This window comes from Catharus ustulatus, chromosome W, assembly GCF_009819885.2.
Source record: "Catharus ustulatus isolate bCatUst1 chromosome W, bCatUst1.pri.v2, whole genome shotgun sequence".
NCBI classification, from domain to species: domain Eukaryota; kingdom Metazoa; phylum Chordata; class Aves; order Passeriformes; family Turdidae; genus Catharus; species Catharus ustulatus.
Genome location: NC_046261.2, coordinates 5,170,852 through 5,196,891, shown reverse-complemented (window position 1 = coordinate 5,196,891; position 26,040 = coordinate 5,170,852). Strand labels below are relative to the sequence as shown.

The 26,040-nt window shown below is 39.6% G+C and overlaps 1 protein-coding gene across 8 annotated transcripts; it reads left to right on the top strand.

Annotated features, from left to right (window-relative positions):
* Positions 1-722: 722 nt before the first annotated feature.
* Positions 723-24,143, top strand: LOC117005099 (heterogeneous nuclear ribonucleoprotein K). Of its 8 annotated transcripts, none has more exons than XM_033076373.1 (15): positions 723-870; positions 3,730-3,809; positions 4,655-4,764; positions 6,242-6,298; positions 7,731-7,774; positions 8,720-8,792; positions 9,388-9,501; positions 10,526-10,654; positions 11,167-11,474; positions 11,796-11,850; positions 18,747-18,797; positions 20,648-20,669; positions 20,744-20,826; positions 21,264-21,433; positions 23,022-24,143. In XM_033076373.1, the coding sequence occupies exons 2-15, from the start codon at positions 3,761-3,763 to the stop codon at positions 23,053-23,055; spliced, it is 1,299 nt and encodes a 432-aa protein (XP_032932264.1). In that variant the 5' UTR covers positions 723-870; positions 3,730-3,760; the 3' UTR covers positions 23,056-24,143. The 8 variants fall into 8 exon arrangements, with proteins under 8 accessions (XP_032932264.1, XP_032932265.1, XP_032932269.1 ...); XM_033076374.1 differs by lacking the exon at positions 723-870 and adding an exon at positions 1,060-1,137; XM_033076378.1 differs by lacking the exon at positions 723-870 and adding an exon at positions 1,062-1,154 and having other exon boundaries at positions 4,667-4,764; positions 23,083-24,143.
* The last annotated feature ends 1,897 nt before the right edge of the window (positions 24,144-26,040 follow it).

Genomic DNA, 26,040 nt, shown 5'->3' with positions numbered 1-26,040 from the left:
GACCAAGGAACTCAACCTCCCTACAGAATTACACCAAAGAAAAATAACTATAAGAGTAAAAAAACCACAAAGTTTTTGTCTTCTGACATTATAATCTGCAGCTAAGAAAAAAATATCCTGCCTTTAAGCTCGCCCCAAAACTTTACCACTTGGAAAAAACGGTACAGTTACTTACAGGAAACAACCCATTTGTTTACTCATCAACGGATCTAATCTCTAATATGTCACGCCATTTTCGATAAGTTGCTAATGTCGTCCATGCAGTTCTTAGACAGCCTGTCACCCGCTTGGCGCTGCTACCCTGTACCAAGACCTCCAGGGGCGGTAAGGCTAGCTGCCACCCCACATCCCTGCGGACATCGACGAGCTGCAGTAGACAGCGATGGATGCTAAGACGAGATGGCCCGCCCCACCAGTCACATTAAGGACGACGCATGCCTCCCTACTCCTCAATCAGGCTGACCAGAGCCCAAGCCCCTTTCCCCGCACCCTACCCTCAGCCGAGACACCCCATACACTTATCTGAGGCAGAGGTGGTGCCGAATGAGCGGGCGGGCAGAATCAGCAGGGCAGCCTACTTCCCATCACCTAAGTTGTAGGTGGGAAGAAAGACAAGAATACACCTGCTCTCTGTACACAATCCCCAAAAACACCGCGCAACTCAAGAGCCAATAGGAGGCGTGGTGTCACGCGCGGCTTTAAGCATCGCAAGAAAACTGCCCCGCCTCCTCCAGTGCTAGGGAACAAGCACAAGACGGAGCTTTCGCAGACGCCATTTTTTTCAAAAAAAACCTCTGAGGTCGCTCTCCTTTACTGCCTTCTATTATCTCCACTGTTCTTGCCGCTCTTCTCGTGGCCCCCATCAGGCAGGTAAAACAAACAACCAACCTAAGCACAGTGCGGCGATGGAGAGTAGATAGTGCTCCTCTCCTCGTGATACTTAGGCCTGTCTCGCCGTGGTCTACACGGAGGGCGGGGCGAACTAGAGGCCATCCCTGCCCTGATGGGCAGCTGCCTTGCCCAACGGGGCCGTAGTGAGTCCCCCACGGGGGGAGGAGAGGAGGTGGTTGGGCCAGTCATCTGGCGGTGCTGGTGGATGTGTGTGTTGGTAGTAGGAACTGCTCACTTTTCTTTCCCGTACGTGGTGTGTGTAGGTAAGCGCGGTTCGGAGAGGGTGTTGTTTGCACTGGGGACGGGGTAGGGGGGATGGGTTAAACTGGGTTGAAGGAAATAAAGCTGTTCATCCCGCCCCTCCCGACCCTCTTGTGTGACACAAAAACACGGGAGGCCTGTCGCCGCCGGGTCCCAGGATTTCCTTGGACTCTCGCAGGGACAGCGCGAGGCGGCGGAATTGGGTAGCTCTGAGGACTGCTGCGTTGACAAGGAGGGGGCCGGGAGTGATGACTCCTTTGCTAACGTGCAGTGGTTTTGCGCAACCCATCTGCTTTAAGGGAAGGGCGAAAAGGATGATTTGTGTCTGCCGGCGGCCGTCGCGCTTCGGTGCCCTTAGTGCGAGCCCAGCGGCCCAACTGGTGCTGCTCCGGGAGTGGCGATGTGGTGGAGGCTGGTCGCACTAACGGGTGCGTGCTAAGGCTGGGGGGAGCGGTCGCCGCCCCTTTCTGGCGCCTACCTTGGGTAACTGTGGTTGGGGTGAGTTTTTGGTAATTATGGTGGGCAGAGAGGAAGATGAGTGAGGAGGGCACTCTGCTGCGGCCTGTGCGGAAGCAGCCTTGCCAAAACGATTTGGGAGCGTTCTGCAGCAGAGCCTGCTTTTAGGGGCCATGCCAGAGTTCTCGTGGCGGGGCTGTTGCACTCTGTTGGCCCTGCTTGAGCTGGTGTGAGGGCCTCTGAGTGCCTCCTTTGTGTTTCTCTGGTCAGAGTGGGGGAAATCTTATGACCGCGTGGTGGTGGATTTTCGGCTCACGGCTCCGCCTAGCAGTGGGTAGACGCTATCACAGCGGCCGCCATTTCTGCTGGTCCCCGCCACCGCGGAGGTGGGTCTCGGACTGTGGGGGTTATATAACGGCGCCTTTCCCCCCTCCCACCTAGGGCGTGAGCTGGGATTTCGAGCACTTGGCGGCTGGCTGGTTTTAGAAGCTGTGCGAGGGGTAAAGGTCAACATCAGCCCGAGCAGACTGGCGCGTGGGCTGCGGAAGGGGAGGCGTCCGGGTGGGAATGTCCCTCGGATGGGAAGGGCCCTTAGTCCCGGAGGGAGCGGGATAGAGACACACTGGCATCTCCCAGCCCTCTACTCATGTCCGTGACTGCTTTATTCTTTGCATGTTTTTAACAATGTTGTGTTAGCCAATTTATTCCTGCAAACTCGATTTGCACAAAAGAGCACAGCAACTAGTCGAGAGCATCTTGTCCTGAACAGTATATTACAATTCTTCCCCCTGCAGCTCTAGAATTTTTGGGAGGGTTGAAAATAGAATGGTGTCTGGAAGAGGTAGCCATTTGAACCTGGTGAAATTTCTCTTCCTGCCCCCATCCCTGCATTCTAGCAGCGTCCGTTTTGACCCTTGGCTATTCTTTAGGCGGTGCTTTTTCTATTAGCTCAAATTAGGGGCCTGGACCACTAGCATGTTGGGAAGGTGGTGTCTCAGCAGCGACTGTAAAAGACTGCATGACTACCGGCAGTGCTTGCTGTTAGCCTACAAAAACAGGGTAACTTACAAATTAACATATGATTAAAAGGAAGCTTTAAAAAATTAAACATACCCCACTTTTTCTTCGTGGATATGTGTATCAACCGTTTGTTCAGGCTATGAAAGTTGAGCAATAAAATCCAAAGGAGAGAAAATAGCATTCTTTGTTTGGCTGTTATCTGTACAAATTAATTTTTAAATAAGGTGCAAAATGATTCTGCCTGGACTTCTAATTTGTTTTACAAGTATTCTTACGTGGACTTAGCAAAAACTGATCATGTAAGAGGTACCTGTTTCACAAGATCAAAAAAGTTTGTCTGCATTTACGATTCTTCATACATGTATGCAGAGGCTATACATTATAGTGTGCTATTTTTAAAAGAATTTTTCAAGTGTGGCTTGTTGTGTAACGTTTTGTTCATCTGTTATATTGAATGGAAGGCATGCTAGTAGGTTGATAGAAAATTATTCTAATCACCAACATTAATTTTATAACTTTTTGTCTAAATTGTTTAGACTAAATTTAGAACTAAACAATTAGCAGATTAAAACATAGCGTCTCCTAAAAAGGAAATTTAAGATATGGTATATAACATCCTAAAAGTAAGAACCAGATAAATTATTCACTTAAAATATCTGAAAATCATCAATAAATATGATTGCTTAAAACTAGCAAATACTTGAAAATGAGCAAGATTGGAATAATTCAGAGTGTAATTGTGTATCTGTAAGCTTTTGTACTTGATTATTATTTCTCCTTTTAGTGATGTGTTTGGCCTTGTTGTTTTTTCATTTATAAAGAAAAGTTTTGCAGCAAAATCTCAGGTCAAAACCCCATTTTCAGTTGTAGCAAGAATCAGACCTGTAAGTTAACAGAGCCTGATCTATGCTGTTTTCATAGGCTTCTGAAACAGTAGGGTTTTGATCCTGCCTAGAACACTTGAGTTTTGCTCTCCAAGTATATATAAACTTGGTAAGTTCTAAAAGCAGGCATTTCTTCTTGCTTTTCCCATTAGTATGATCTACAATTAGCCTTTTCCCCCACAAAGTAATGTACTAGCCCTTTTTTGTTCTGCAACAGGTTTTACCTTCACTCCTAAGAATAAAAGGTAATGGAGACTGAACAACAGGAGGAGACTTTTACCAACACAGAGACAAATGGTAACTTTTTTAAAGGGCTATTTTATTTTGGGGGGAAGGAAGCTTTTTGAGTCTTGGTGTTTGTAACTATTTTAGAATGCTTTAACTGTATCAAATGCTTCATTTAATCTTTTAATTTTTAAATGTTCCATGTGGTTTTATATGATTTTTAAAATAATGAATATGTAATTTTTCTTTGGGAGTATTTTAGCCATGGTATAATAACTAAAAGTTATAAGTAAAGATTTGAAAATATTTGACAACTAAATGTTCAGTACTTGTATGAACAATGTGATCACATAATGATACTGTTAGTAATATTTATTACTGTATTTAATTTATTGCTGTTGTTAGTTTGAGGGAATGTATATATATTTGTGAAATATCTCTAAATATTAGCTAAATGAAAAACCTTTTGGACATAATTAGTGAAGGAGAGTTAGAGCATTAGTATTGCTCCAGGCCAGTTTTTAAGGTGATTTGAAATACTGCTTTCCTACTGTTTCGCCAGTATTTCAGTATTGGATAAGCTACTTTTAATCTTTTGCTTTAAGGTTTTCCCAGTTCCAAAAGAAATACTAAGTAGATGATGCAGCACTATTGTAAACAGTGTTATTTTTTCGCAAAGTTTGTGAAATTCTCATTTCAACTGTAGTTTATAGATTTGAATGAGTCTTCACTTATTAATTGATATGTAGACTGATGAAATAAAAACCTGTTACTGTGCTATAGATGCTCAGGGTAGATGTCAGAAGTTAGCATTGGGCTAATGGGAGGGAATGCTTCACTAGGAATACAGTGCATAACTTGATATACAGTTTTATTATGACTTAGAAAGTTAAATATATGTGTTTTCCCCCCTATGGATCTGTCTACAGGCAAACGTCCTGCAGAAGATATGGAAGAAGAGCAGGCCTTCAAAAGGTCTCGGAATACAGATGAGATGGTTGAATTGCGCGTTTTGCTTCAAAGCAAAGTATGCTTTTAGTATTGCTGTGTTCCTGCTTTATACCATTGCTTAAGACAGTGGTGACAGCATATGTTATGGTGTATGTTTAGAAAGAACTTGTGCTTTATTTAAAATTTATTTAGGAATATTTGTAAGCATGCATGAATGATAGTAGAAGTGTATTGCAATCTTAAGACACAGAAATTATAAGCCACTTCTCATGTTTGTGTAGAACATAATCGTTTCCAGGGGAATGACTGTGTATTAGTCTTTAGAAAGCAAGCAGTTTAGGGAATGATCGGCTTATAATTGTAAATTAAATATGAGGCAAGATGAGGACTTCCTCAAGATTTTAGTAATTTTTCCATATTTAATAAATCTATGTATCAACAGTAGGAAATAAGGGAGTAATGTTTCATGGATTGCAATTGCTTCATTGACTAGTATAAATTGTCACAGTAAAACTGCTATTTATGAATCTCCTTTAGTATTTCCAGTTGATGCAGATGTTTGTGCTGTCTGAAGTAACTCAGTTTTTTGTCTTAGGGTAGGGGAATGTTACCTTAACTCTATGTGGCATTTCTAAATTTGTGGTGCTGTTAGCATCATATATGAACTGGTCATAAATAAGAGATTCAGTTTGATTAGCCTGGTTCAATAAACAAGCCCCTAGGTAAGCAATGATAGGATATATTCAAACCCAGATAGAGATTTCACCCAATGATGTTCCATCCTAAGCTACAGACACCCATTGGTCAGAGAACTGAGCAGTCCAAACTCCCAACCAATCGTGTATACCTGAGAAATTCAAACCCTCTATTAAAGGAGGATTCAGAACAATAAAAAGGCTTTTTGTCACATGGATCACAGAGAGACGTGTCGTTTGTCTCATGCCACATCTCCAGTCAACGCTATACTATATAACACGCATGGAATCCCATAAGTTATTTTTTCAGTAATATTCTAACTATGAGATGGTTGAGCAACCTGACCCAGCGGGTGGCATCCCTGTCCATAGAGGGGGTGAGTTGGAACTAGCTCATCTTTAAGGTCCCTTCCAACCCAAATCATTCTGTGTAAAACATGACAGATCCCAGGATAAACCTCTGTGGTACCCCACTTCATACCAACCTCTAGGTGCAATAAGATCCATTAGCTGTTACCAATTATTCAACCAATTTTTTATTCATCTGCTTATCCACCTATGATTCTATGAGAATACAGGCAGAATTGCCTAGAAACTTCAATTTTAAATTTAAAAAATATTGCTGAGTATTTTTATCTCTGCATTGACCTTTTTTTTACCTTTTTTTTTACCCATGGTAAAACCATATCAGTTTGTTTTGATTTAATTTGAACCTTTCAAAAGGAAACAAGCCTCACCCCACCCTTAAATGCATCCCACAAGGTAATGCAGAAATAGATACATTGTTCTTAGTCTTCAGTTAAAAAAAATAGTCTGTGCTGTTTTAGCCTAATATAACTTCTAAAAACTATTTTCCAGAATGCTGGAGCAGTGATTGGAAAAGGTGGCAAAAATATTAAGGCACTTCGTACAGATGTGAGTATACATGAGTTTGAATTAATTTAACACCAATCCTTCCAGGGCACTGCACTGAAAACTTGATTGCATACGTTTCTAGAAATTGAGAAATTCAAGCCTAGACAACAATAATCTAATAAACCACTTATAACGATTGTTGGAGAAGATAACTTTAGTTTTTCAATTTGTGTTTTAATTGAAGCCCAACTCAAGTTATGTGAGAGGAGAGGTTTATATTAAACCTCTTTGCTTTCAAACAGGGTTCCTCTAAATTACACACTTAAATGAGTTAACATCTCTAATTAGAAATATTGGCAAAACTTAAAACCTGTAACTATACCATTTCCCATATATGTGAATCCATTATAGTGCTATTGAAAGCTATCTCTGGTGGCTGGCTTAACCCAGTGATAGAAGAATTCTTGAACTTCCTTTAAAAAAAAAACCCAAAACATAATGGTCCATCTGGTTTTGCTTTAACAGTGTGGACATAAAGCACAAAAACATTAATGTTAAGGTTGCATGATTTAGATACAGGTATAGAATGGTTAAGAAATATTTTACTTGGAACCATTTTTAAATGCTCATGACTTATTTGCCTATTCATATTTTATGTGGGTTGACTCTTGTGATTAGACACGTTCAGCGTAAATGTTATGTATTTATAAAACTTGGCAATGCTTCTTAAATTCCATTTTTTACACTCCTGTACTTAGGATCAGCTACAATTTTTTTTAAGCAAGACTGTGTTCAACACAATATTTGCTAATATATCATCACAGAATCAGTTCCATCTAAGTTCATAAAATATTGCAACTAGAATTGAGGATTAAGCTGAAATGTTCAGGAATCGTGCAAACAAACTTTGGCAGCTAGTGGTTTTGTTTGTTTTAAGTAAATAAACACATAACCTTACTCCAGATAATTTAACTGGTCTGGAATACTAACTTTCCCAACTTGCCCAAGGTTTCAGTAATATGAATCTCAACAGTTTTTGTGTCTACGTTCATGAACCAGCCTGCTACTGAAACATCATTATTAAAAGTAAAATGTAGTTTAGTCAGATAACGTAACTTGTGAAGATCCATACTGTTAAGCCACAGTTGATGTAGCAATCCATTATTGTGTTAGTCTTCAAAACAACTCACACTCGCTTCATTAACTGAGAGTAATAAGTATAGTTTGTATTAAATTAAAATGTATTGCTTTTCCCCCTTTTCCCTCTCCTTGTTTTTTTGGCCATATATCTCCGTTACCCATGTACTGGATCGACTTGCCCCTGCGTTGCCCACCATGACGTTGGCCCATCCGCCCCTGAACGCCCATGTGAAAACCCTGGTTGGCTATGCCCAAAAATGTGCTTGTTGCCAAACGGGTACCATACTTGACAACTTCTGATTGAATGCCCATGCCCAATGCCAACATCCACGAACGCCAATGACCAATGCAGTACAATGCAAGTGTTTCAGTCCCAGACAGCAGTGGCCCCGAGCGGTATGTCCCAACAGTTTATGCCTCACTGCCTGATTAGAAAGAGAGAAATGTATTTTATTACCTGCCTTTGATATAAATAGTATCCCCTTATAGACCGTGTATTGTTTTTTTTAAAAGTTTTCTGTCTTATTTTCCCCATTAAGTCTTTTTGTCACTGAACTTTTACATGAGTTGGCCACCCAAAACAATCCACTAACTATTTCAATGGAAAGAACGCAGCTTCAAGTGTTGTATATTTACTGTGTTATAAATCAAATTGTTTCAGGAGTCTCTTACTCTGGTCTTTGTGGCCCCACTTTCTCCTCCAGCATTGTCCGTTCATAATTATTTCTGCTGAAATACTAACTCTAGTTCACTTTTCTTCACGTCTCATTTGTGTTACATTTTTGTTTGTTTGTGGGGTTGGTTGTTTTGTTTTGGGGTTTTCCCCCTTGTATTTATATTTCATTTTTTGCAGAACCCATTAGTAATCTAATTTCTAACTGGTGTCTCAACCTTACTCCAGATATATTGTTGACTACTTACATATCCCCACCTTTTCTACAAAAAGGTGTGCTAATTTTACCAATGTAATGGTATGGGTATAATAAATTACTAGTGGCAGGGAAAATGAATATTCACTCATACTTTTAAGTTTTGCGTCTATTTCTTGCCTGGTTAATTTGTCTGAGCCCTTCCAAAAACTCTTGTGAGTTCTCTTGCTCTCTCTGCAAGACCTACCTAACCTTAAATTCTTATATTCATCATGCATATATATTGGACATAAACAAAGATGCATGTGTTGTAAATCCAGTGAACAGGTTTACTTTAAATGGGGAATATTAATTGTAAGGTCTTCTGTGTAGTCAGTCTTGTTAGAATTTTGTGTATGATTATGAATGCTAAACTTATTTCTACTACTTTCCACCTTTCTCTATGTTTTCTGACACTATGGCCTCTTAACAGTATCTTGAGTATAAGTGCCGATACAGAGACAATTGGAGAAATCTTGAAGAAGATTATCCCTACTTTGGAAGAGGTATGTCTCTTAGGTTTGTTTCTTTTTCAGAGGTATAACTTTAGATTTTAAAAAAAGATAATTCTAGGTGAATGCATCCTATTTTTAATATATTAAATTAGAAAGTAAAACCCAGCCTTTTTTTTAAAGAAGACCTATAGCTCTCAAGGTATGTGTTGGCACTTTTTTATAGGGGACAGAGAAAATGTCTTCTTAGAAAATTAATATTTGGAATGGCCTCCTACCCTTCAAACCACCTGTTTCCTGACTAGTTCCCAATTTGAAGCAACTCTATTGTAATTTCCATTCTACCTTTGCTTTGTAATCAAGTGTGTTGCACTGTTGGATATAATAAAATTATGTACAACAGCAATAATAATAAAAGAAATAAAGAAAGCTAATTTGACATCACCTTGTGTTGAGGCAAATTACTTTAAAATACGTTATTTTTTTAAAATTTTTTTTTAAATAGCAAATACAGTATTACAGTTCAGCAGTAAATTGTCATACCTTGCTGTTTGGAGAAAAATCTTAACAAAGAAAATCAAAATTAGTATTTGGATTTCTCAATTTTTTTCCCCCTGACTAATATTTTATTCTTGTTTGCATCTTACAGTACCAGCATTACAAAGGTAGTGACTTTGACTGCGAATTAAGACTTCTAATTCACCAAAGTCTTGCAGGAGGAATTATTGGTGTCAAGGGTGCTAAAATCAAAGAACTCAGAGAGGTACTGTTTCCTAGTCTTTTCAGATTCTGCTTTTATTACATAAACTAATTAATATTTGTGTTCATATGCTGTAAGTGTAAACTTCATCTGTGATCTATGATCCTTAAGAACACATTTCATACATTAAGTAACTGTTGGTGATAGAGCCCAGAACTACTTATAAAGCTTTTAAGTGTATTAGCAGTAATCTTTATAAATAAAGGATACTTTTTAAAATTAAAATGCCATTCATCACACCTTCTGGAAGGAACTGCCGAATAGGCTGTATCGATGGTGTTGGATACGGAAAACTATTTAGCGTGGATGGATCTCCATAAACTCTTTAATGATAATTTAATAGATGTTTGAATATTGTTATAAAAAGTATGGTGGGGTTTTCTTAGGGTTTTGTTTGTTTAGTTTTTGGGTTTTTTTAAGTTTCACTACCTTAAAAGGCCACTTTTTTCTTTATGAAGGAATGAGGAATTGTTTTAAAAAGCTAGTGGTCTCTATCAGTCTAGAGTGTTCTTTTCTGTCCTTTCCTCACATTGCATCAAAGGCAATTCCAGGTCAGTTTAGGCATAAGTTGCTATTTGTGTGGAATGAGGGGAATGCAAGATGAATAGACATAATCCTAGCAACATTGCTGTCTTGCATCCAAAGCATGTTTTTATGACATATGAAGGCTTATATAACCTGTAAACTTATAATGAATGTGGTCCTTTTGCTTGTATTTCATTAAATAACTGTGTAGATGAACCATAATTGAAAGATTTCAAAAATCTAAATTTTTTCACTAGCATTTCACAACAACTGATGCCATTGCAGATATTAAAAATATAATATTTTAGGATTAAATTTGTTGTAAGAACTCGGAAACCAAGCAGTCACTTAAAGTGACTAGAAGTTGAATGATTTGGTTTGACTGTTTCTTTTAAAATGTTTTGGTGTGTGTCTTACCCATTTTGTTTTCAATAAGTTTATAAAATTGTTTAAAATACTTCTATTTGAAGATTTTGGGGGTTGATTTTCTTCTATTCAACAGAACACTCAAACCACCATTAAGCTCTTTCAAGAATGTTGTCCTCATTCCACTGATAGAGTGGTGCTTATTGGTGGAAAACCTGATAGAGTTGTGGAATGTATCAAGATTATCTTGGATCTTATCTCTGAGGTAATGTGTCTTAAACTTATTCTTTCATTGGTATTCATGAAAGGCAGGATGATTTGGTTGGAAAATTCTATCTTTACATTTTTATTTCTATTAATTCACTGAATTAAATTCAGTGCCTATTCTCCAGTAACAAAATAAGCGTTGGACTGTTAGCACCCTTTGAAATTATTCCTGCTTACTAGAATTGGAGTGTACCTTATTGGAGAGAGAAGACATTTTTGGTACCAAGGGACTTAGTCATGCTTTACGTATCCATAAAATAAGAAAATTTAAATTGAGAAGGAAGTGAGACAAATGTATGTGCCACCCATCGATAACAGCAATTTCTCTATCATAGTTAAGCTCTCAGGAAGCATATCACTACCCCTGCCTTGCTTATGAGTATTGTGAAATAAAGAACATATTCAGCATGTATAAATTAATATTTAATATATTAATTTAATGAAATATAGTTGTATCAGTGCTAACTGGTGGGAGGGGTGGTGTTGTTTTTGTTTTTGTGCGTGTCTTAGTCTCCAATTAAAGGACGGGCCCAGCCTTATGATCCAAATTTCTATGATGAAACATATGACTATGGTGGCTTCACAATGATGTTTGATGATAGAAGGGGACGTCCAGTAGGCTTTCCCATGCGTGGAAGAGGAGGCTTTGATCGAATGCCTCCTGGTCGTGGTGGACGACCTATGCCTCCATCAAGAAGAGATTACGATGATATGAGCCCTCGCAGAGGACCTCCACCACCACCGCCAGGCCGTGGTGGCAGAGGTGGCAGCAGAGCTCGTAATCTTCCTCTTCCTCCTCCTCCACCTCCTCGTGGCGGGTAAGCTGTTGCATAAATCCATCATACAAGTTGAGTAACATTTACTGAATTGAACTCATGTTTCCAGGACTTGTTTCACACTCCATGTTGGTAGTGATAATGCAGGATTGAGTGTGTATTGCACCAGAAAATTTTGAAAAGCATTTGAATTTAATTATTTCTGCAGTATTGTCAGGACTAGTAGTTCTGTAACTTTGTCATTCAGAACTAGGCTAATGCATTTAGCAATTCATAATTGTGTGCAAATTGTTAAAACTTGAATTAGAATATATAAACTAGTTCATAAGATGAGTCATGTGCTACTGCTTTTTCTCATTTTAGAGATCTTATGTCTTATGACCGAAGAGGTAGACCTGGAGACCGTTATGATGGAATGGTAGGAGGTTAAAATTTGTTTTGTTTAGTAAATGCAGTTAGCACTTTGAGGAAACTTCTTGAATACATACATTTAAGTGTGGAATGTGTGCTTCTGATAAACTTTGATATCTCCAAAATGATTTGGCCATACAAATGATCTCTCCAAGAATACAACTGTTTGAGGTATAAAGAGTATTTGGGACGTGATCTGTGTGGTTTTGGTTTGTGGGATTTTTTTTGGTTGGTTGGTTGGTTTTTCCCTGCCTACCATCAACAACGGAATAGAAAGTTGGTAGAACACAGTCCCTGCAGGTTTTATTACACAGACCTTCTTGTAGACTGTTTCTTGTAAATCAGGATGACAGAAATAGAAATTGGGAGGCTATTCAGATTAAGAAAGCATGTCAGAACAATGTTTTCCAACAAATGTTAACAAAATTTAAGAGAACATGGATAATATCTTTAAAGGGCTCTAGTTGGTCTGGCAGATAATTGCTTTTTCAATTCAGTTCTTTATGCTGATTTATGTCTGAAAAAAATCTACTACGATTTCAAATGTTTTGGAGCCAGGACCACTGATAAGATGAATTTTAAATGAAATTCGATACATTTAAATCATGTTGGGGATAGGGGAGAATTAAAAACCAGCAAGATATTCTTCCATGTTGTACTCTGAAATATGACTTCCTGGTAGTTATTTATTGTATCCTTTATTGTATCCTCTTTCGTGGGAAGAGAAATTCTAGGTATTCGGGAGGTAAACCTGGTTAACAATCTCTTTTTTTTTTTTTTTTCCCCTCCTCTGGCTCTGTTTGGCACATTCTTTAAGATGACAGGTTAGATGAGATTACAGTAATTTCACGATTACAAACCACACTGACTATAAGCCGGGTGTCGGCAACATTTCGTTCTTTGTCCGTACATAAGCCGCACCTGATTATAAGCTGCTCTGTCGTTCGCAGCGAGGACCCGTGTGCAACAAAGTTGCCAAATAGTAACAGAATCGCGGGATTTACTGGCTCGACTTGGGCTGTGCCAGCTCGGCCCGCTCGGCGCTGCTGCTCGGCAGGGCGGCTCAGGGTCAACCACCGCTGCCACCGAGCTCGCTCACCCCGGCCCAGCGCTACCCCGCGGCGGCAGGCGGGGACAGAGCCTGCTGGCACCCGCAGCGGTGACGGCAGGAGGGGAAGGAGCCCCCCCGCTCCTGTGGCGGCAGCAGGCGGAGATGGAGCCTGCCTGCTCCTGCAGCGGCAGGTGGGGGCGGGACCCCCCGGGCCATGGGGATGGCAGCACAGAGCCCCCCACCTCCCTCCCCTCCCCCCCCGCACTGCCGGCACAGAGCCCGCCTCCACCCACTGTGCAACAGAGTAACCAATTTGTAACAATTGCGCAATCCCGGGTTTTACTGGCAGATGCTCGGCTCGGCACCTCGGCTGCACTTCCGGGGTTGAAAATTTTTCACGTATTAGCTGCTCATGAGCGTAAGCTGCATTTCTGGGGTGGGAGCAAAATTTTAGTCAAAATGGTGCGGCTTATAATCGTGAAATTACTGTACTTTATTTTAAATAAATGGAAGAGAAAGTAGAGGAGCTATGAAATGGGCTACCCAAATGAGATTTACACATTGGTGCCTCCTGGGAGGAAGAGGCAATTATTTCCAGTAACGCATACTGGAAGTACATATTGAAAGAATGTCAAAATTGAGGCACCAGAAGCCTAGCAGAAATATTAAAATGAAAGACTTGCATTTAAAATTACTAAAACCAAACAGACCACTCCCTCCTCGTGAAAAAGAAGTAAACCAACCCAAAATAAAACAAACCCAGAACATAAAAACCAGCAAGTTGTTTATGCTGCTCAGTATCTTAAGAAGCTAGGAGTCATGAACTAAACCTCTAAGATCACTTATTTGTATTTTCATGTTTTCAAAGGTCAGATTTTGTGTTTTCTTATTTACATCTGGTAAAACCAGTGTCAGGGCATATAAACAGAGCAATCTGCCCTTCCTTGAGTATGTGGTTGAGCACAGTCTTCAGCTTGGGCAATAGTGTGTTCTAGTTCTGTTCCATTCCATTTAGAATAGAAAAATCTGTTTGAACTGTAGTCTTTGATCAGGACTTGGCTTTCCTGACATGAGTTTCTATAAATAAATAGGAGCAATCTCTGCTCGTTTTCCATGTTCTGAAAACCAATTCTATTTCCTCTTCACAGTGGAGCTGCTCATGGGTTTGACTGCTTTATGCATGAGTTTCATAGACAGCCTACAATGAGGACTGCTTTCTGACACAGATCTTATTTAATTTCTAGTTTTGGCTAACCATAATCCCAGTATCTTTAATTGTATAATCACATGAGAAGTCTTTCCATGGATTGTGAGGCTGAAGCTGAAAGTGTCATACCAGAAATGTAAGGTCTTGAGCTACTATACATTTCATGTAGAAACCATTCTGTAGTGAAACATTTAGAGTAAACCAACATCATTCTGATTTGTGAAATAATGCATGGGAAAGGCTACTTTCAGAGAGCAGGACTGCCATTTTACACAAATGCATGAAAATGCAAGAAAATAGAGTCTCTTCAGACCAACATCTTGGAGATGTTGAATCTACAGAAATCCTAATTTTCTACCAGATCTCTTAAAGTGAGAAAGTGAGAAATCAAATGCTTATGGACCATGACAGCTATTTTGATAGCTGAGAAAACACAAATGCATTTCTGCTATTTCTTTTTTAACATCCCCCATCTCCATGGGTGCTTTAGATATACAAATGCACAAAAACATACCAGGGAAAAAATAAGGTGGAGAAGTGCATATAAAACTGTTTAATCCTTCTCTTTCCCTTTTTTTTGGTTATAATGGCCAATGCCTAATGCTTTCAAAGTATTTTTAAATTGGAGTTAAACAAGAGCTAAATCAGTGTCTCTTGTAGAGTATGTTCAGATATTTCATCTGGTTTTCCTCATTCAGATGATTCCTACTGCTCAATCATTATATAGATGTGTGTCTGTGTGTATACATATACATGTTTGTATTAGCACTTCAATAAAAGTACATACCATAAAATAATTAAACATACTTCATATTTTAAGAGACTTGATGTTAAGGAGCATGAAAAAAAAAAGAGTGAAGAAAATATGTTTGACACATCTACATAAATACTGAAATTAACAACATGTCAATTTTTGCTCTTCTGGGCCAAGGAATTTCCCATCAGTTAGTATTGCATGCGTATTTTTCAATTGCATGCAAAAGGCAATAAATTCTTATTCATACTAATAATTTTGTCTTATCCAGGCAGTGTTGTATTTGGTTTTGATTTAATTTGCATTGGTTACCAGTAGTAACTAGCACAAATGAGTCTATAGAGAAGAAAATTGTATGCACCTAATATTTTGGGAACCATTGTTCAAGGAGCACTTATATTTTCATAGAATCACAGAATAGCCTGAGTTAGAAGGTACTCACAACAACCATCTACTCCAACTCCTGGCTCTGCACAGGGCACCTCGACAATCCCACCCTGTGCCTGAGAGCATTGTCTAAATGCTCCTTGAGCTCTGGCAGCCTTGGAGCTGTAACACAGCTTTGTGCTGTTTTCTTGGGTCCTGTCACTGGTCACCAGAGAAGAGATCAGTGCTACCCCTCCACTTCCCCTTTTGAGGAAGATGTAGACTGCAATGAGGTATCACCTCAGTCTTCCCTTCTCCTGTGACCTTAGCTGCTCCTCATATGGCTTCCCCTCAAGGCTCTTCACCATCTTCATAGTCTGCCTTTGTATACTTTCTCATAGCTTAATATCTTTCTTCTAGTCTGGCACCCAAAACTGCACACAGGACTCAAGGTGAAGCCACCCCAGTGCAGAGCAGAGCAAGACAATCACCTCCCTTGACCAGCTGGTGATGCTGGACCTGATGCACCCGAAGACATGATTGGCCCTCCTGGCTGCCAGGGCACTGCTGACTCATGTTAAACTTGCCATTGACCAGGACCCCCAGGTCCCTTTGTGTGGTGCTACTTTCCAACATCTCTTTCCCCAGTCTGTACACTCAGGGTTGTCCCATCCCACATGCAAAATCCAGCACTTTCCCTTATTGTACTTGATATGGTTGGTGATGGCCTCTTATTTGTCAAGGTCTCTCTGCAGGGCCTACCTGCTTTTAAAGGAGTCAATAGCTCCTCCCACTTTAGTGTTGTTGGCAAAGTTACTTAGTATACCTTCAAAGCTTGTGTCCAAATCATTTATGAAGATGTTAAAGAGAACTGGCCCTAAAATGAAACCCTGTGGAACCCCACTACTGACAGGTCACCAGTCTGATGTCACCCCATTCACTATAACCCTTTGTACCCAACCCATGAGCCAGTTGTTCACCTATTACATGATGTGGTTATCCTGCTGTGTGCTGGACATTTTGTCCAGAAGGATCCTGGGAGAGACAATATGGAAAGCTTTACTGAAATCCAAAATGATGTCATCAACTGGCTTCCCTTTATCAAGTGAGTGGGTTACCATGTTGTGGACACTGCTGAAGGCTCGGGGAAAATTCCACCTCAGATTTTTCCCAGGCTGGAATCTTTCTCAGTTCCAGCTCGGATCTTTTCCCAGGCTGGAAGTTTTCTCAAAGATAAGCAAGAAGAGAAAGAATTTAATAACATAGATTAACACCTGTTGTTGAGCACAGAACAGTGAGTGAGAGACATGATGAGAGGTGTTGCTTTCTCTTGACCAATGAGCTATTGTTCTGTCTTTGTTCTACGATCCTGCCTATAAATGTAAGACGGATTTGTAAGAAAGTGCTTCTTCTACCCTGAGAGGAAGCCAGTGTTGCTATTGCTTTGCCATTCCTAGTTAGATAGCGACACCTTGTCATAAAAAGAAATAAAGTTTGTCAAGCAGGACCTTCACCTCATGAAGCTGTGCTGGGTGTGACCAATGACTGCAACGCAGTCATTATCAGGTGTTTTTCAGTAACTCCCAGAATAATCTTCTACATAGCTTTACCAGGCACTGAAGTGAGACTGACAGGTCTGTAGTTTCCATGGTCATCCTTCTTGCCTTTGAAAATTTGGACAACCTTTTCCAGCTTCCAGTCTTCTGGGACCTCTCCAGATTTCAAAAATCATTGAGGGAGGTCTTGCAATGACATCAGCCAACTATTTGGGTACTCTTGGATGAATCCCATCAGGCACCATAGATTTATAGGGATGCATCTGGAGCAGCAGATCCCGCTCAACTTCAGGGTGAACTGGGAGTCGATCATTCTTGCAGTCAGGGTCCTCCAGCTCAGGGCATTAGGACCTCCTTGGTCTGTCATCCAAGTTTAAGACAGAGGCAAAGAATGCATTAAAGATGTTTGTATTGTCTCTATGAGGTGGCCATCTTCATCCTATAACAGTCCAATGTTATTTATGGTCTCCTTTTTGCTACTGATATATTTTTAAAAACTTTATTGTCTCCCACAATTCTGGAAACTTCAATTCCAGTTGAGCTTTGGCTGCCTAAATTTTCTCCCTACTGGGGCAAGCAGCATCTCTGTATTCTTCCCATATCACCTGACTTTGCTTCCACTGGGCATACATCTTCCTCTTTTGCCTTAACTCAAGAAAAAGATCCCTCCTCAGCCAAGTTGGCCTTCTGCCTCACCTGCTTCACTTCTGACATTTGGGAATTGCCTGTGCCCTTAGGAGGTGATGCTTAAAAAGTTACCAGCACTAATGGACCCCAGTGCCATCCAAAGCATTTTCCCAGGGGATCTTACTTGTTCCCTGAGCAGCTTGAAGTCTCCTCTCCTCGTGACCAGGGTTGAAGTTTTACTGGCACTTTTTTTCCTCTCACCAGAGATTTTAAACTCGATTGCTTTGTGGTCACTGTGGCCAAGATGGCCACCAATCACCACTTCACTCTTGAGCTCCTCTCTGTTAATGAGCAACAAATCAAGGAAGGCCCCTTTCCTAGTTGGCTCCCCTAGTATCGGTACCATGATGTCATACAGGTGTTTTAAGAATCTTCTGGCCCTGGTTGTACCAACTGTGTGGTGTTCCAGTTAACATCCAGCAAGATCAAGTTCCTCCAAACAACAAGGGCAGTTGATTTGGAGGTGTCCCTTAGTTCCTTAAAGAATAATTCATCAGTGGTGTCATCCTTTTCTTTGTGTGCCATTCATGGCATGTTGCATGTTTTAACTCAGCAAAGGCCTTTGCCGTAATAGTAATTTGAAGTGGATACTACAAATTGTATAATTTATAATTTTGTTGATTTTTTTTCCCAGCATTTCTTAAAGAAGACTGAAGGAAAGAGATGCTATATATCACACTTTTTAAAAAAAAAAGTAATTGGCTTTCCAATATATTTAGGCAGTAGTAGATTATAAGTTTAGCTGTTGGCTATATGAGGTATATGGAAAATAATTAATAAAATATGAGAAACTATGTCCTTCCTGCTTGACCCATTGATGACACAGATTTATCAATGAAACTTGTTTTATTTAATGCCTTTCCTGTTTTATTTTTATGCATAAGAGAAGTAGAAGGTTTTGGTATCTGAGAGTAACATCTTTTACTATATAGTACAGTTTCAGTACTTAGAGGTAAAAAAACCAAGCAACCAACTGTTCAAGATTTGCTCTGCCCTTAACTGTTTGACATCCTATGTGTAGAGGAAAATCTGTTTACACCACAGAAACAGGAAAAAAGGAGGTGCGACCAGTAACAGTTCCCTAGCAGCGAAAGTAAAAGGGAGTAAATCTTGTAACTGGTCTGTTATTTACTTTTGAGCCTTTGTAGTAGTTTAAGTAGTGCAGAAAAATGTTTCTCTATATTGCTCTGTGTGTGTTTGCCAAGTTATGTATAAGTCTCCCTAACATGGACTTAATTTGGATTAATTTCCTCTTTTCCTTCTATTACATTGTCCCTGGAAGATGATGCAGTGTCACGTAGATGCTTGTGATGACATGCAGCCACCTGAGTTGGTGAGTATGCTCATGCTTTTATTTGACTAGTTTAATAGTTTATTTTTGAAGAAAATAGTTTGAATTGTTTAAGTGATAACTGGAATTTTTTGAGATTGAATGTAGTTAGTGGTAGCTTGCACCTTTGAAAAATCCCTAAAGCTGTCATGGTAACTCAGATTATTAGCAGTTTCTGTCCTGAACAGTGAATCCTATACAGGTAGTTAATGTTCCGCAATGGAAGCATGCAGCAACACAACCAAGAGAAACTTTTCTGTTGTATTGTCTATTTTGTACCCTCTTTAACTGTTTCTGTAGTAACTTTCACTGTAACTTGCTTTGTCAGCACCCTGTAGGTTCATCTATTTAGGAATATGTTTTATTTTAACTTCATCATGTTGTGCGTTCCCCTGTTTCAAATGAGGAATGCTAAAAGTAATTCTTTACTTATAGTTCTGGATAAACTTGTGCATTACCTATACATATCTTTTAAAGTATTCAATTTTATTTGTGTTTATAAAACTTCTTACTCTTAGAGGGTTTAGGGAGGAAAGTTCAAAGGGTATCAACAAGTGTTTATGCTGTGTAGAAGATGGCAAAGTGCCACCAAATACTAAATGTTAGTTCCTAGCTTACATAAACATTGCAGTTAGAATCACTAATCTGCTGTCAAATTAATTTGCTGTCTTGTAGTCTGGGGAGGGGAAGCAGCAGAAAGTATCAAGAAAATGATTATTCATTACAAGTTAGCCTGAAAAAGAGATTCTCTGGGCAAAATATCAGCAGAAATAGGTTGAAGAGTACGTGTGGAATATGCAGCTCTGATCAGTCTCTGAATTAAGTTCTAAGCAGTGTCCTTCATTGTTTTGTATTTTGCACTCCACTGCAAGCTCTTTTTATATTGTATTATGGTCTGTATTGCTAAGCACTGTGATTTCACAACACAGGTTGCTTAGAAATAGATGAACAACTTTTTCTGAATAGCTTCCATTTTGATGTGGCTCTAAAAAGCTGACAGGTGTTTGATGTTTGTTTAGGAAAAATGATTGCATTGCAACTTCTGCAGACAAGTAGTTCACACAGATTCCTGTATTTCAGTGTTATCAGTTGCATTCTGGAGAAATGTGCACATCTATTTTGGCTTCTACAGGAAGATTAAAATGAGTGTGTGTGCATAGAAAAGGCATTAGATCAAATTAAGCACTTGATATCAAGTACCAGTCCTAAAAATAAAAGCAATCAGGAGTGCTGCAGTACAGGGATTTAGATTTGTTTTATGGTAGTTTTAGCAGAACAGTAGTAATAAGTGTCATGATTGTCCCTTCTAAGATGCAAAGGATTGTAGCATAGTCTGAATGGAGAGACAAGTTATAGTTATTAGAGTTGAATTGGTTTTTCCTCAAGATGAAATAGGAGGGTTGACAGTTACCAGGTAAATGTCTTGTCCCAAATTGAAACTTTTAATTTCTCCTGAGCTTTATAGGTAGTCGTAATAACGCTGAACTCTGATCTTTGGACTTGAATGCTAGTTTAGTTCCAGGGTCAGGAGTAGATCAACATCAAGAGCTGTTTACCAACTGAATTCATAAGGTTACTTTGTAAATTGGTATGGCTGGATCTTAATGATTTATCCTTAGAGATTTTAACAGAGCTAGCTAAAAGGTTCTTGTGAGATATTCCTCTCTGTCCTCTTGTTCCTGGTCTGCCCTCTTCCCCACTTTGTCTTTAATGACACTTAGATTAAGGTTGTGAGTTAGGATTTTTGCATAAAATAGACTCAAAGTTAACAGTATGATACTTGAGCTGAAAACATGTTAATGAATCACGGCTAGTTTTACTATTTAAGGTTTTTCTTTCTCTTTTTCTTATAGTTTGAGGGTGGCTCTGGATATGGTAAGTTTTTATAGAGAACTTTGACATGCACTTCATTTAGTGAGTAAGAGGCTTGATGCATATGTTTAAATCAGACTATTCTTACACAGGGGGCCGTGGTTCATATGGAGATCTTGGTGGACCCATCATCACAACACAAGTAACGATTCCCAAAGATGTAAGTGAAACTGACTTGCTTTCCAATTGTGTTTAAATAAATAAATAAAAAGTCACAGTCTTATCTTAGGCTATGTAAGTAAATCAAAAATATTTGGTATGCTTGACAAGTACTTTAAATATAAAGCAAGTATTTCTAAATCATCGAAAGTTTATTCTTAAGGATGTTTGTTTTGTCTTGACTGTAGAAATTGCACTGAACTATTTTTTAATTGTTAATATTCAATAATAGAGATGGTCTATGTAACTTGTTTTTGCAAACACTTAGTTCTTCCAACTTTATCCCACCTGTGTTTCATAATATACATTACAGTGACTGCTTTGAGTCTGTAAAAGAGTAAGCTTCCATTGTAACTCTTAAAATGGATGGAAGCTACTTGAACAGTACTGTGCAGAGAAAGTTTTATCAAGAAATGAATACTTTATTTTCTTCCCTAGCTGGCAGGTTCTATTATTGGAAAGGGAGGTCAGAGAATCAAACAAATACGTCATGAGTCAGGAGCTTCAATCAAAATCGATGAACCACTAGAAGGCTCAGAAGATCGAATAATAACTATTACAGGAACGCAGGACCAGATACAAAATGCTCAGTATTTACTGCAGAACAGGCAAGTTGAAGCTTAATGGTGTCCTTACTGTCATTTTTAAACTGAATTTCCTACTACTACATTCTAAAGCTCTTCTGTAATATAATTTTTAGAAGACAGGATTTAAGTACAGTAATTTCACGACTATAAGGCGCACCCTTTTGACTAAAATTTTCCCCCGAAACCGGAAGTGCGCCTTATAGTCCGGTGCGCCTTATCTGATGTACAAAGTTGCGGCATTTGCCACCCCGGAAGTGCGAGCCCGCCGGCATCGGGACAGCCCCCGTGCGGGGCGGCCCCGCCGGCATCAGGGCGCCCCCCCACATGGGGATGGGGAAAGCCGCCGGAATCACAGTGGCCGCCGCGCGAGGGGGGCGAAAGCCGCCGGAATCAGAGCGGCTGCTGCGCGGAGAGGGGGAAAGCCGCCGGAATCGGGGCGCCCCCCCCGCATGGGGAGGGGGAAAGCCACCGGAATCGGATCAGCTGCCGCGCGGGAAGGGGGAAAGCCACTGGAATCGGAGTGGCTGCCGCGCGGGGAGGGGGCAAGCAACCAGAATCGGAGCGGCTGCTGCGCGGGGAGGGGGCAAGCAGCCGGAATCGGGGCAGCGGCGGCACGGGGCAAGCCTGCCGGCATTGGGTCACCCGGAGCGCCAGGGGACTCCCGGAGTGCGCCGGCAGTGCGGGGTTCCTGGTGCGCCGGGGAGTGTGTGACACCCGGAGCGCCAGGGAACTCCCGGAACAGCGGGGCCCTGGGGACGCTGCACGGAGCGGCGGCGGGCATAGCCCGGCCCTGCCGGGTACAGGCAGGCCCAGGGGCCAATGGCTGCCGGGTTGAGGCGGGGCCTCGACCAGCAAGCGCGGGGGGAGCTGGAGGCGGAGCCTCACTGCAAAAAAGAAGTGCGCCTTATAGTCCGGTGCGCCTTATGGTCGTGAAATTACTGTAACTATTGAACTTAACTTCTCTAGTGGTAGGTCTGCCTTGATTCTCTTTTCTCTGTTCTAACGAAAATGAAAATTCCCTCAAAACTAATCTTGATGAATGACACCTTGGCCAAGCAGTCCTCTCATTTCTCTGGTGAAAATTGCTGCAAAAAAATTACTTGTAATTAATTATATAGAACCTGTAGAAAAATATGGAAGATTTCAGTGGAAGTTGGTCTAGTTCTGTGTGGAAGACTAGTGATTTTGTTGTTTTTAGATAACCGACAACAAATCACAGTCTGCCATATGGCACAGGCTACGCCTCTACAGGACAAGTTGAAACCAATTGGTGCTGTTATGCAGCATTTCACACCTTGCTGGCATTACTTTCTCTTCTTCTGAATATTAATAGTTTTGGACATAGTTTACTTCATTTTGCTTTAATAACATGTTAGCTATCACAGCATTTTTTAATGTTTACTTGAATGTTTGGCTTTATATTACTAATATTTAAATGTGCTTTAAATAATTATATGCCTATAATTATTAGTCATTAACCTTTTAAAATTATTTACTTTGAATAGTATTGAGAATTTGTAGTTTGATCTTTAAGAATGCCATTTTAAATATTGATGCAAGATGTATGGTCAATCATTCTAATACATGCTTTTTTCTTTTTCTTTTATAGTGTGAAGCAGTATGCAGATGTTGAAGGATTCTAATGCAAGATTATTTTTTCTTTTTTATAGTGTGAAGCAGTATTCTGGAAAGTTTTTCTAAGACTAGTGAAGAACTGAAGGAGTCCTGCACCTTTTTTTTTTTTTTAATATCTGCTTCTGTTTAAATAGCCAACATTCCTCTGATTCATAGGTGTTCTGCATTTGAGGTGTAGTGGAATCTGCTTTTCGCCAGATGTAATGTTTTAGTTCATTACAAATATTTGGGGTAGGGAAAGGTTGCACAAGACTAACACTGAAATTCTGAAACAGCAGCAGAGTGGATTTTATTTTTGTTCAGTGGTGGTAAATTGTAATGTTGTGGTTTTTTTTTTCTTGTAGCTATTGTGAACACCCTGCTTTAATTTTTAAAATTTTTTTTGAAGGGGAGGAAAGGACTGGTTGTTCACATATCCCTGGCATTCTTTGAAGGCAGTGTGCAGAATGTAATGTTCTTTATTAAGATGTATTTTACAATTTTTGAATAAATTTAGTGAACCTATTATTGGTGGACATTTTTTTAATATATGTAAGGTAATATCTAAAATGGATACACCCTTTTTTCCCCCAACAAGAAAATGCATAAATGAAAATTGCTGTTAAGCTTGCTCTTCTGCTTCTTTGATAAAGCTGGAGTTACATGGTTTTGACAAATTAAAGAAACAGTGTGAAAACTGACTTGGCTATGCTATTTGGGGAAAAAAAGTAAAAAAATATTAATGCTAACATTGTGTGAAATTTGACCTTTCTTTCATATTTTTGGCTCTCTGCAGTATATATATATATATAGGTGACAAAAAATATCCTACAACTGTGATGCCACTGAGTTAAGTGGGTTAAATACACCTGGTTCTACATAGCTTGCTTAATGCAAATATCATTAAAAATAGCAACTGGTGAAAAGAATGAATTGGTACTTTTCAGATTTTTGTCAGATAGAAACTTTTATGAATTGACACATTGACAGTATGTAACTTGATTTTCATTGTATACAGACTTTAAATTTCTTTGGTTTCCCTGTTTCTTGAGTTCCAGAGGAAATATTTGTGAGAAATTAAAAATTAATAAAATACTCCTGGATATTTCATGTAAAACCTTGGCATCTGTATTTATAGTTTTCAAGTTTTATTTTCTCTTCCTAAATAAAAGCAAAAAAATAAATTCAAGAACTTTGTTAATCTCAGTGTGATTGATCCAGATTAAGTGGATTATTTCACTTTGGTGGGGTTGTGTCTTGAACATTTTATTTTTCTCATCTTTTTGAACGATATGGGGTAATTCCTGTCATAATAAGGAGCTACACTTACAGTGTAACAGGAAAGGGTAAAGAGCTAAGAGATGACCTACTTAACAGAGCTATAATCAATCCCTAGAAAATACCCAAAACCTGCTTTTGACTAGGGTAAAAGAGTATAGGCAGTTTTCCTAGTAAATAAACATACATGTAGAATTGGCATTTCCTTGGGAACAGCTGAACATAAATTAAATGGAGAAATTAGCAACCTAGTAAAAAGGGTCAAACAAAAATGCAAATTTAAAAAAATGGGTGCAGGATTTTTTCTATGCACTTCTGTACGATGTCTATGGTTTATATTTTAAAAATATTTTAGCAGAGAAAAAGCTGCACTGTCGCTGTTGAAGCAGGCACGACATATGAATGGACGCCCTACATTTCAGAAGGCTAATGTCCCTCTTATTACAACAACTGGCTGTCTTTTATACACTCTACAAAGTTTACACTTTATTCATTGGTTACAATAGATCAACATAACGTTCATCGGTGTAAGAACATCTCCACCTCTGTTTTTCCCAAGACTTTTCTAAACATACTTTTCCCAGCTGCTGGTTTTCTTTCCTGCTTATCTCGTTCTCCTTCTCTTCTTGATCTCCAGGCCAATGGCCTTGATGGAATACCTTTCAGAAATAACCCTTATTCATTAACCTTCTCTGGCTCACAGGCCAGCTGTAAGCCTCTTCACACTGCACAAGTCAATATATGGGAGAATGTGTTTTGTTTTTTCTTTTTAATGATTTGCATCTTTTAAGAAGCTAATCTAATCTTACAAACAAGTTAAGCACCACTCTAGCTTTAGTTGGGTTTTCTTTAAGGTTTCCTTAAAACCAAGCAATTATAATTTGAGATGAGCCTAAGGGATTCCTACTGTAAAAGGAACTGTGGATTTGGGGTTTCTCTTATGCCTCTGTCCCCACCCCTCTTACCTACTGATTTAGAGCCAAAAAGATGCTTGTTTCTTGAGGAGGACTGCTGGGGTTTTCTGCTATGAAAGGGATGTAGGGGAATACTTATAGCACAATAGTCCTTACACTTGTACTTCAAAAATAGTTTAGTAATACTGATTGTAGAAACTGAAACAATTTATTCTTTATGGAGGCCTTTTTTAAAGGCTGACTGCTATGTACAGAAACTGCTGGATTTAAAATGTAGCCCTTAAAGCATGGGTTCTATAACAGCATTCACTATTTGGTGCATGTTTCTGTATATTATGTCTGAATTAACTTAAAATAACTATGTGCTAAAAATCATGCTATGAAAAGCCAGTGACCATAAAGGAGACAGAGGAGTCTAGCAACTTTATTAGAATAGAGAGTCCACGGGGGCAAACACATACAGGGTTTTCTCTCTCAAGGGTTTGGAGGGTGTAGCCTCCTCTTATCCTAACCTCCCAGCCGCGCGTTGCCCTATTCCTTTCTCCATTGGCTGAGGTACTAGGAAGGTACAGCCTTCCCGAACCACCTGCCACATATTCCCACCTTAAACATGTAATTTTACCTCAAAGTTCAGAAACTGAGGCTTATGCCAACCCATTTGTCTATTTTAGGAGTCAGACTGTCTGGGTTCTTTAATAAAGCTGAGACTTGAAGTTGGAAGAGACATTAACACCCATACCCTCACTCATGAAATTGTAAACACATAAGCACATCTTTCCTATCAATCCCCCCTCTTCTTATTTGCCAAATTTGTCTTTATAA